This window comes from Melozone crissalis, unplaced genomic scaffold, assembly GCF_028551555.1.
Source record: "Melozone crissalis strain CALT ecotype California unplaced genomic scaffold, PUWL_Pcris_2 ptg000014l_1, whole genome shotgun sequence".
Classification (NCBI taxonomy): Eukaryota; Metazoa; Chordata; class Aves; order Passeriformes; family Passerellidae; genus Melozone; species Melozone crissalis.
The window spans coordinates 1,260,702-1,271,890 of record NW_026535792.1 but is presented as its reverse complement, the minus strand read 5'-3'; the positions used below and the strand labels follow the sequence as shown (position 1 = coordinate 1,271,890).

The 11,189-nt window shown below is 49.8% G+C and overlaps 1 protein-coding gene across 1 annotated transcript in view; it reads left to right on the top strand.

Moving 5' to 3' along the window:
- The first annotated feature begins 372 nt into the window (after positions 1-372).
- PIAS1 (protein inhibitor of activated STAT 1) overlaps positions 373-11,189 on the top strand; it is a 57,240-nt gene continuing 46,423 nt past the window's right edge. The window contains exon 1 of the mRNA XM_054272622.1: positions 373-415. Coding sequence (XP_054128597.1) covers positions 392-415 — 24 coding nt within the window. The 5' untranslated portion in view covers positions 373-391. The remainder of the gene's footprint in view (positions 416-11,189) is intronic.

Genomic DNA, 11,189 nt, shown 5'->3' with positions numbered 1-11,189 from the left:
AAAATCTCACTTTAATCAATTTACTTATTACTGCAGGAAGGCGCATCCACCGCTCCCCTGTGGCGATCCGCGGGGCTGAGGGGAGCCGGGGCGCCCGGAGGGACCCGCGCCCCTCACGGAGCGCGCAGCGGGGCCGGCAGCACTGCGGGGGCCGCGCCGCGCACGGCGAAACTTTACGGGCAGGGCGGCGTCCCGGGGCGACTGGGGAGCCGCAGCGAGAGCCCGGCGGGTGCGGCGGCCCCGGCCGAGGGCTCGGAGCGGCGGGGCCGGCCCGGCCGAGGAGGCACAAAATGGCGCCGCGATTCAAACGCTGCGCGCTGCGGGCGGGCGGGGCGGCGGGGGGGGGCGGTGTCCCGGCGGGGTTCACTGCGCCTGCGCGCAGAGTCGCAAGATGGCGGACAGTGCGGAACTAAAGGTAAAGCGCAGCTCCGGGTCCCCCCGCGGCGCCGCCGGGGCCGCGGCCGAGACCGGCCCGGGGCGAGACGAGCCCCGCCGGGGCGGCCGCGGCGGAGCCCGGCCGGCAGCGAGGGCTGAGGGGCGGGGTGGGTGGGGACCGGAGCGCGGAGCTGCCTCCCCTCGCCGCCCCCCCTCGCCGGCCGCGCTCCGCCGGGCGGCCCCGCCGGCAGCCGGGGCAGCGCGGGCGGCTCCGCTCGGCGCCCGCCGGGTCGGGCCGCGCCGCCGCGGGCGGAGGGCGGCGGCCGGGGGAGCCCCCGCGGGGGGCGGCGCGGCCGCTGCCGGGGCGGGGGACGGAGCCCCGGGCGCCCCGCGAAGTTTGCAGGGGAGTCCGGCGGGAGCGACCCCCGGCAGCGGCGGCGCCCGCGCTGACAGCGGGGGCAGCGCGCCGGGGAGGCCGGCTCGCCGCCTCTCCGGTAAATAAAGAACGTCACAAGCAGATGTGGAGGAGTTCCGCGGTGTTGAGCTGGCGGCCGTCCCTGTCATCCTGCGGAACGCGTGGAAACGGGGCGCTCCGAGCGCCCCGCAGCCCGGCCGCCGCTGCCCGGGCGGGGGTCGCCGCGTTTGGGGCGGCTCTGGAGGATTTTTGGGGGGGGTTTGAGCGCTCACCCGCGGGGCAGGAGCGGGAGGAGCTCTGCCGAACGCGGAACTTCGCGTTTCCTAGCGCGCAGGAGAATCAGCAGGTTTGAGGAAGAGCAGCGTGGATGGAGGGTGGTTAGGGTAAGCATCCGCCCCAAAATCCGAGAAAGGGACCCCCCGAAACTTTGCGGGCGCTTTGAGGCCGTGCGTGGGTGCAGACTGAGCCCTGCACTCCCTGCAGGGTGCTCGAAGTTGCGGAGTTTCCTCGCAGTTGTCACAGGGTCCGTATTCACCAGGAGGGCTCCTGCCTCTGGAAGTTCGCAGAGTGAGTGGCACGAATCAGGTGGATGTGAAATGTGTGCGGGCACGGGCGTGTGAAATGTGTAGCATAAACTATGGAATATGTCAAGTATGACTAAGGAGATATTTTGTCTTTCCCCTGAGGTTTGGTAGATCTCAGTTTTCTGTGTATCAAAGGTATGGTGCACTTTCGTTTTTAGATGCTTTAAGGAGCTGTCAGCAGGTGAAGAAATATCAAATCTTGGGTGTGTTCTGGCTGGTGTGGGTCAGGAGCCTTCAGATCCTCCTTTAAATCCTCCTCTGGCCTCTGTTTTTCTGGCTGTCCTCAGACCACATTGTATTGCTTGAGCTGTGGAGTCCTTAAGCCTTTTTTCTTTTCAAACTCTGCTTCCCACATAATGAGATCAAAGGGTTAAGATGTGATTCCAGTGCTCAACTTTTTGTTAATTTTAGCGTGGCAAATGGAATAGAGTGTTTTGGTAAGTAACTGAGGGAGTTTCGTGGTGCACAGCAGCCAGCTTGGCTTTATGTGATGCCTTTATTAGCAACAGGGACTCAAAAGGAGTTCAAAGAGGTGGGAGATAGGGAATAAAGTCATTCCAAACCTCTTTATTGATCACTGTTAGAAATCTCCTTCTTGAGAACCAGCAGGGAAAAACCAGAGCTTTTTTGAATTTATGTTTCCTAAAGTGCTGTTGCTGCCTCAGGGATGTGGAGGGTAAATACCAAAGTTACTATTTTATTGTCAATTCAGTTTTCTGCTCGGGTTATGATTGGAGTGGTACTTGCAGGCAGGGACGGGAGGATGGCTCTCTGTGAAAAGTTGGGCTTTTTTCTGTAGCGACAGGAGCTTGGCAGTTTGCTTAACAAAAAAGTCATTACTTCATAAATTAATACTTGGAAGACCTCAGGACATTCTGAATTTTTTTTGTGTTTAAACTTATAAAGGTGGGTGGGTGGGTGCTGCTCTGTCAGGAAGGAGAGAGGGCACGGAACCTCCTGCTTGGGCTTGGAGCTGTCACCCTGCAGCTCTCCAGGCTCTCAGGTGCTGCAGGGGCTGAGTGCTCCTCACAAAGATGTGGCATCGTGGCTGGGGACGCTGGCTGCTTTTTGAGCAGGAGTAAATCCCCAGAAAACATGCTTTTAAGTTCTTTTTTTTGGGAGTTGAAAGTTAGCTAAGGGAGGGTTTGTGATTAAGACTCTGCTCTTTGAAGAATGACCAGTGAATTCCTTTAATTATTTTCTTAGGTAAAGCCTTGTAGGGTTCTCCTCTGATTAATTAGCAAATGGGATTGATTTCAGGTTTAGTGACCTTAAAAAACTAAAATCAACTGTAATACTTGGGCAGGGACACTTTTGCCTGGCCAGAAAAAGTTTGTCAGGAAAACTTACTCGAGTTTCTAAAACTTTGTTGCCTTCCTGTGCAAAGAGCCCTGGGGCTATGTGTGGGGAGCATGTGGAAATTGGGGAATGTGATATGATGGGTGCCATTGCCAAAGGAAAATTAAAGTTCTTGCTCCCTCCAGAAAAACAGTGGTCAGTCTTAACTTGCCACAATTTTTCATGGAGTTTTAATCATGAAATTGCCTTTCCTGTCATCTATTTTCTTACCGCAAGCAAGAGCCTTTCAGCCTTTTTTGCCCCCATTTGGGATTGTTTGTTCTGTGGGGAAAAAAAATAATCAGATAAGATGAAACAGAACTTTGCAGATCCCAGCCTTGTGAGGTTCCTGAATTTCTGGGTGCTCAGGAAGGTTGGGGTAAATTGAAGCAGTGTGTTTCCCTTTCTGCTGCTGAAATAAGGTAACTGAAAAGTTTGTTCTTGTGCAGAGTTCTCCCTCACTCCATAGGCTCAGGCACATGTGAATTTTCCTGATCTTAATTACTATTCCTGTCTAATTGCACCCAGACTCTAATTTATCTCAAGGTAAGCTATTTAAAGCTCTTTCTAATTGGAAGGAGTATACTTGAGTGATTAAATCTTTCCTTCAATATTTCTTACATCTCTTTAAATTGGTTATTAGATTGTTGTGATCTTTGCCTTCCACTCCAGCATTTTGGAAATCATTACACAGTTTGCAATAATCAATTCAATTAAGCACGGATCAAAGAATGAAAAAGAAAAGCTTATGTTCAAGTATTGTCATTCTTGATACTGTCCTAAGAAGCTGGTTTGGAAAGCACATGCTGGGAGGTTTTCTCCTTTGTTCTCTCTCCTTTTAAGAAAGTGCCTTTGGGGATTGAAGAGATCCCTGGTGTGTTTCTTGTTAGACATAATTTATACTTTAAAAAAAAAAAAAAAAAAAAGTGAGCCAAGAGTTTGAATGAAAATTCATCACAGCATTTCCACACAATGGTGAGGAACACAAACCACTTAGAAATATTCTCAGTTGGGAAATACCCCTGCCTGAAATCCAGGGAGGCACTTTCGGGATAACAGTGACAAATGGACCTGTGGAATTGCATCCCTCATTTTAATAAACATAATCTACCTGTTTCAGTGTTCAATTAGAATTTTACACTTCTGCATTACGAGCTCTTCCTGCTTAATCCTTTTATAAGTTGCTGAGGTTGTGTGTTGCTGAGATTAAAGTAAATATAATCCACTTTTCATTGTTATCTGAGCCCTTGGATTACGTTTGCTCATGCTCTAATTTGGTGTGTGCCAGCACAATTGTATTTTTCACTGCTTTTTGGGCTGGGTATCTTTTATTTTTTTGAGCTTGAGGTCATCATCACTGGGGTTGCAGATACCAGAGGGATAAAATTGGCAGCTGAACTGTGCAAGCCTCAGTCCATAACCCTTTTTTATTGCCAAGAAACCCCAGATTGTTGCATGCACATAAATACAGTGCCAGAGAAGTTTGGGTAAATATCCTGGGAGGATCTCTGGGTCTGTGCAAGTCAAATTCACTTGAGGAGGGAGGTATCAACACCAGCATTTTGTAGTAGTTATTTTCAATGCATTTACAGATGATTTTCTTTTGGTTATAAAGGTATTTAGGAATCCCAGTTAGAAGCAGGTAGGAGATGCACCAGAAAAATGTTCCTGCAGGGAGGAGATGTGCTCAGGACTGCCTGGCCTTTGGTAAGAATATTCATGGTCAGGCATACAAAATAAACAGTTAACAGCACCCATGGAGCAGGGTGGGGAGCTGGGGTACCTCTGGCACTGAGGTTATTGATGGGGATGGAGCCTGAGTGCTGTGCTTCAGAGCCCAGCGAGGGCAGCTCGTCCCTAATGCGCTTGGCACGGTGGGATGGAGTTCCTGGAATCCCTGCTCAGGGAAAGCAGCCTCTCAGCAGTTCTCTGCAGGGCCATTAGAGCGAAAACCAAACCAGGGCTTCGGGCACTTGGGGCTCGAGTGCTCCCTGTAATTGCTGTGAGATACCCCCAGCCCTGGCCTTTCTCTGGAGCTTCTCCTGGAAACCTTGTTTGTCCTGAAGCTCGGGGTGAGGTGAGGGCTGACCCCTTAGAGCATTCTGGAATTCTTATTTGTCTGGAATTCTTATTTGTCTTAAAGCTTAGGGTGGTTCTGACCCCTTAGAGCATCTCCTGGAATTCTTGTTTGTCCCGAAGCTTCGGGTGAGTTGGGGGCTGACCCTTTAGAGCATCTGCTGGAATTCTTATTTGTCTTAAAGCTTAGGGTGGTTCTGACCCTTTAGAGCATGTCCTGGAATTCCTGTTTGTCCTAAAGCTTAGGGTGAGTTTGAAGCTGACCCTTTAGAGCATCTCCTGGAATTCTTGTTTGCCTTAAAGCTTAGGGTGGTTCTGACCCTTTAGAGCATCTCCTGGAATTCTTGTTTGCCTTAAAGCTTAGGGTGAGGGTGGTTCTGACCCTTTGGAGCATGTCCTGGAATTCCTGTTGGTCCTAAAGCTTGGGGTGAGTTGGGGGCTGACTCTTTAAAGCATCTCCTGGAATCCTTGAATCCTTGTTTGTCCTAAAGCTTGGGGTGAGGTAGGGTCTGACTCTCTGGATCATCTGGAATTCCTGTTTGTTCTAAAGCTTGGAGTTATTTGGGAGCTGACCCTTTGGAGCATCTCCTGGAATTCCTCACCCTTAAGCTCAGGGTGAGGTGGGCAGGTGCTCTCCATCCCTGTGGCATTGGGCTCTGCTGAAGCGATGGAATCTGAAGCCATAGTCCCTTGGTTGCTTGGGAATCAGCATTTTGAGAGGGTTAATTTTTGGATCTCTCAGTGTCCCAGAGGATTTGTGGCTGGAGAATGGATTTTCTCTCTTGGGGCTTTTCTTTTACATGAGGCCTTGATGTTTGGCTCTTGGCAATACGAGGAGAGGATTTCACCTCCGGAGCTGAAGTTGTGTCAGAAATGTCTCTTTGCTTTTGCTGCTGTGCTTTCAGTGTAGAAACTTTTGCTCTACAGGTGCCCTTCTAATGGAAAACTTGGCTTTATCACCCTCCATAAAAAGTAGTAAAAGCCTTTTGAAAACCCCAGATTTCAGGGAAGAATGCAAACATGGCTTTTATGTGAAAAACTTCTCTGTAAATACCTTGTGTGCCTCAGCCTGTGCTGCCCCCCTTCACCTCTGATTAACAGAACTGTGCCTGCAAGAATCACAAATAAATGTTTGTGTTGTTCTTGAGCAGGAGAAAAGGGGAAATGCCCACCTGGGGCAGCTGGAGTTCGGGATCCTCTTGCTGAAGCTCAGGTATTGATTGTGCTCTGTCTCTGCTCCAGCTCTGTGCAGACCAGTGAGTGCTGAGAGTGTTGGTTTGGGCTTTTTAATGTGGAGATGATTGGATTTTATGATGCAGAAATTGCATGTAGTACCTTCAATAGCAGTCTGTTCATGGAAACAAATGCCTTTCTTAAAAGTAGAGTGAGTAGAGAGAGCAGATATTCGAAAATCTTTTGCTAGGGAGGGGGATGAGGAGGAGAAAGGAGCTTACAAAAGACTGCTTATTTCTGTAATTTTACTCAACGCTATCAAAGCCATTTCAAACGTAGTCACTGCCATAAAATGTGGCTATTTCAAAGTAAATTAAAAGCTTGGGGGCTACAAGACAAACTGGAAGTATGAAAGCTTTGAGAATAGATGGAGCTGAGGTTGGGGCCAGGAGATGGTAGCTTTGCTCTGATCTTGTAAAGGTTTTCAGGCAGAATTCTGTGGAACCAGGTGAACAGGATATTATTGTCCCTTCAAACCTTTTCTTCTCCCTCTTTGGCTGAGGCTGCCGTGGCTGGTGCAGCTGCATTGATCCAGGAGCTGCTCAGCAATTTGCTTCATCTGCTTTTCCCTTTGGGATTGGGGCTGTCCCTGCTGGTCTGTTGTGTCCCTCCAGATTGGATTCCAAGGCTGGGGAGGAGTGGGAGGGTGTTATGGGCTTGTCTGGAATATGGGAAACAAAGAAATGAAAAGCCAGGGTACAATTAGACCAGAGGTCAGCCTGAGCTTGACCTTCACGTCTATGGGAGATGATATACAAGAGATTTATATGGGAAGTGGCAGGATAATGAATGGGAAGGAAGAGGAGCCTCCTAGGGGCTGTGCTGGGGGAGAAGGGAGCCCCGGGCCCTGCAGCAGAGCAGGGACTCTGTGGCCACGTGGAAGTTTATTTAGGGGACGCAGACAAGTGCTGTCACCTCACGGGCTGCACTGCAGATGCTCTGCAGAGAACTTCCCGTGTTTGGGTTGGGAAATGGGAATGAGCTGGCTGGGCCCATGGGAGTAAACATGGATGGGCCCTGCCTGGGCTGCAGGAAATGCTCCAGGGGCCGTTTCCATCCGGGAAGGATGCCTGACAGCAGGCAGGGAGCAGGGGCTGCTCCTATCTCTGCCCTGCTTCGGGGCTCACACAGCCAGCCCTCCTCCTGCACACATGGTGGAGCATCCCTTCATCTCTGTAGGGACTTCCTTCCCTGTCCCTTACCTGCCTGTGGTGTATCCTGAGTGCTTTTCCCCAGTTTCCAGCTCTGATAGAAATTGTCATGCTGAATTCTTTAAACCGGAGTTCAGCAGGGCTCTCCCGTGGGTTTTTCATGGTGTTTCTTTCCATTTGACTCCTTCTTGCTCCTCGATCCTGACCCCCCACAGATCATTCGGTGATTCTGCTTGGGAGGGACTGTGGGCAATCTCCAGCCCGGGCAGGATCAGCTGCGGGGTCAGAACAGGTCACTCAGGGCTTGGTGTGAGACACCTCCAGGGATGGAGATGGCACCACCTCTGTGCACAGCCTCTTCCCTGGCTTGGCTGCTTTCATGTGCAAACCGGGTCGGTTTGGCTGTGTTTGGTCTCCATCCCGAGCCTCCTCATTCAGCTTGTGCTGTGTGCAGTGGGAGGATCTGGCTGTTTCCGTGGTGACCTCCTGGACACCTTGGAAGGTTGCCAGGAGGTTGCTCCAGAGCTTCTCTCCACCAGGCTGAAGGAGCTCTGTTCCCAAACCTGCCAGGCCATCCTGCTGGGCCTCACTTGTGTGACACAGAATTCCTGGGGATGGGGTTTGGGCAGGTGCTTCCATGCCACAGTGACGTTCTTGAGGAGTTTCCACTCCTGAGGATTTCTGTTCGTGCACATCCTCAGCAGTGTGCAAAAGTAGTTCCTGAGGCTGCCCACTGATCCCAGTGGAAAAGGTGGGAATTACTCCCAAAAATTAAAATTTCCTAAGCAGTGAACCTTTAGAGGAGAGAAGGTGACGCAGAGCTCTTCACCAGGAGGCTCCATGAAATTATTGTCCATTTTGAAGCTCTCCTGCTCCTTCCCCTTCTCCCGCTAAATCCATGCTCTAAAGCATGTGGGAAACTGAGCTCAGTCTCTGTTGGATTTCTGGGCTGTTTAGATGGTCTGGGGAAAAGCCCAAAGATGGCCTTGGGCCCCCGGGTTCGAAAGGACGAGAGGAAGCTTCAGATTTGTTCTCGGTCTCGGTGTTTATTAATTGCTTATCTAAAAGATTTTCTCTTGGCCTGACAGAGTTCTGCTCAGCAGTCAGCCATGGGCACACACTGAAAGCCCCTGGGGCGGTCACCTATCTTTATACCCGGAGTTACTTATACAATATTTATCATTTTTCTCCAATACCCTCTACCCTTATTAACCAGTGTTCCCCTAGTAAGGTCCAATCCCGGAGTGCCAACTCCACCACAGAAGATGGAGGCCTAGAGGAAGAAGAAGAAGGAGAAGGGCACGCCCCAATCCCTCCATCTTGCCTCTCTAGACCCCCCTGTACAGGGATCTTAAACCCTGTATCTCACACTCCAATTAACTTGTCCCTTCACCATTCACCCCAGTGAAATCCTCCCATCCTCATACTGATGTCATCTCCCATGTGGGATCAAAGTCCAGCCACCAGACATTTCTGGCAGCATTCCAGGACTCCCGAGCCCCCCAGGGGGGGTCTTGTTCACCCTGCACCCCAGTTCTGAGAGACTGAGATCCCACAAGTCTCCTCCTTGCTTGGCTGCAACACCTGAAGTTGCATCTTTTGTGGTCACAGCCAGTGGAGCGTGCAAACACGTGAGCAGTGTTCTCAGAAATTCGTGCTGGGCAGAACTTGGAGGCCTGGCTTTTCTAAGCTGGGCTTACACAAAATATTCAACTGAAAATGGGACATACAGGATGGTTTATACAAGATACCCAACTGAGAAATGGTTAGTTAGTGTGCAAAATAGAATATAGGGTGAAAATAGCAGCAAAGTGAGTTTGCCTTGGCAATTTAGCTCCCTGTTCTGTATTTTTTGTGAGAAGCAGAAGCCAAATGCAGTAGGGATAATTTGGTTCAGGTAAAATCTGTGATGTGAGCTGCAGAAGAGTCCTGTGAAGAGTTGTGTGGATGAGAATGTTTTTGATACATTCATTCCTCGTCTTGTTTCTCGAGACTCCCTTGACAAAATGATCTCACTTCTGTGCAGATGTTGTATCTCGTTTCCCTGGTGCAAAATAAGAGCCTTTGAAGCAGTCCAAGTATTTGTGGAGATTCTCAGCTTCTTGGAAAAGCTGTTGGAGGCAGCTCTGCTCAGGCTCTGGATGGAGCTGTGAGTGCACCTAGAAATGCACAGCACCAGGAACGTGGGACACAAACAAAGCTGTTCTTTTTGGTAGGTTCTGTGTTGATTTAACAGCCTCTCATCTGTGAATCTGCTGAGGCCACTCCATGGCAGGGCTTCAGAATTTTTTTTTTACTTCAAGTATCAGAACTGTTGTTGGTTTGAATCACAAGGATTTGAAATAATATTTTTCTAAAGGGTGTCCGCCCAGGTTTTCATTCAGTTAATTCCCACTTTTGCCTCTTTGCTGTTAAAGTGTGTCTCTTTCTGTTCTGCAGTGACATTTTTATTTGAGGCCTCGACAATGTCACTTGGCTCTGAGAGGAAATGGCTGAAAATAAACGTGTTAGAAACTGTTTCTTGGGGATGGAAAAGTGGCTGTGGTGGTTCAGACCAGGGGTCCATCCTGCCTGGTGGCGTCTCCTGCAGCTCCTGGAAATGTGTGAGTGAGGAAAAGCAACAACAGGGCAAAGTGGGAGAAATCCCTCCCTGCAATGTTCCTCCATCTGCAGGCACTTCCCCTCAGCCCTCTGCATCCAGTGGGGTGCATGAGCCATAATAAATCTGTTCTCAAGTGCCTTTCCAGGTTTCCTTGAACCTGATTTTGTTCCCAGTATTTTGGGAGGGATTTCTGTAATGTTTGGAGCCTGGTTCCATCCCTGGGTGCTGTGATGGAGGAGGGCAAACAGCTCCTCCCTGCCCATCTCTGTGTGCTGCTCGTGGTTTTCTAGATTGGATCACAGCTGTCCCCAGGTCCTCTATTTTTAGGTTGATAACTCTGAGCTTTCATTATTTCTTCATTAGGGAAGTCATGCTGGACTTGTGCCATCCTCTGACATTTCCACTTCTCATCTGTGTATATATGTATATATAATTATTTAATTTGTTTTTTATGATGAGACCACCGAACCCACCCACACTTGGACCTTTGGGTGAAGCAGGAATTGACACAATTTAGAATATTTTTTTTTTTTTTTTTGCTCTCTGCTCCCTCCCAACCATTTCTCCCTGCGAGCTGTGTGCTCGCAGCTGAGCTGATGTTCTCATACCTGGTTTATCTTGGGCCCAGCAGTGGCAAAGGTCGCTGTGCAAAGCTCTGGCCTGGCTGCTCTGCTTTCCCCACAAGTTCTGGACATTAAACTGGGCTCTGCCATTGATGCTGCATCCTTCAAACCCTGCAGATCCGGGATTTTCTGGCTGTTCAGGGACAGGTTAAGGGAGAGCGCAGTGCAGGACTCCATGCATGACCTTCCCCTATTGTTTGCTCAGAGCAGCTCAGCCCGGTGGTAACACAAGAACTTTGAATAGCCGAGCATCCGGGGCTGCTTCACTTTCTTAAAGGAGTTCCTGGTGCCGGAGGAATGCTCAGCTCGTGTGTGCACACTGGATTTTCAGCCTTTCCTTTGACCTGTGCTGTTGTTTTTACACACATGGGGGACTCTGAGGTGCTGCCAGGCTGCGTGGAGGGGAACGAGATGTGTTGGAACTTGTTTCCCATGTTCACTTCACTCCAAAAGTTTGGTAGAATGTGCCTCTGTTTTTTTAGAGGACATTCACACAGTTTGGTTAAAGGCTAGAGCTAATTAATAATTAATTAACTGCATGGACTCCATTCCTTGGGTCCACATGATGATGTCTTGATGTCTCTATTTTTATTTTCCCTTTTGCTATAGAGGCTGAGCAGTATTGTGAAGCAGTTTAAACATCCTTACCTGGAACAGGAGCTGTAGGTTGTTACCTAGTGAGTGGGTCAGGAGGCACAAAGGTGAAGCCAGTTCATACTAAAAATCTCTGCTGCAACCCAGAAATTGCCTTGTTTTGTCAGCAGACCCTAAATAATCCTGTGTGTGTAAAAG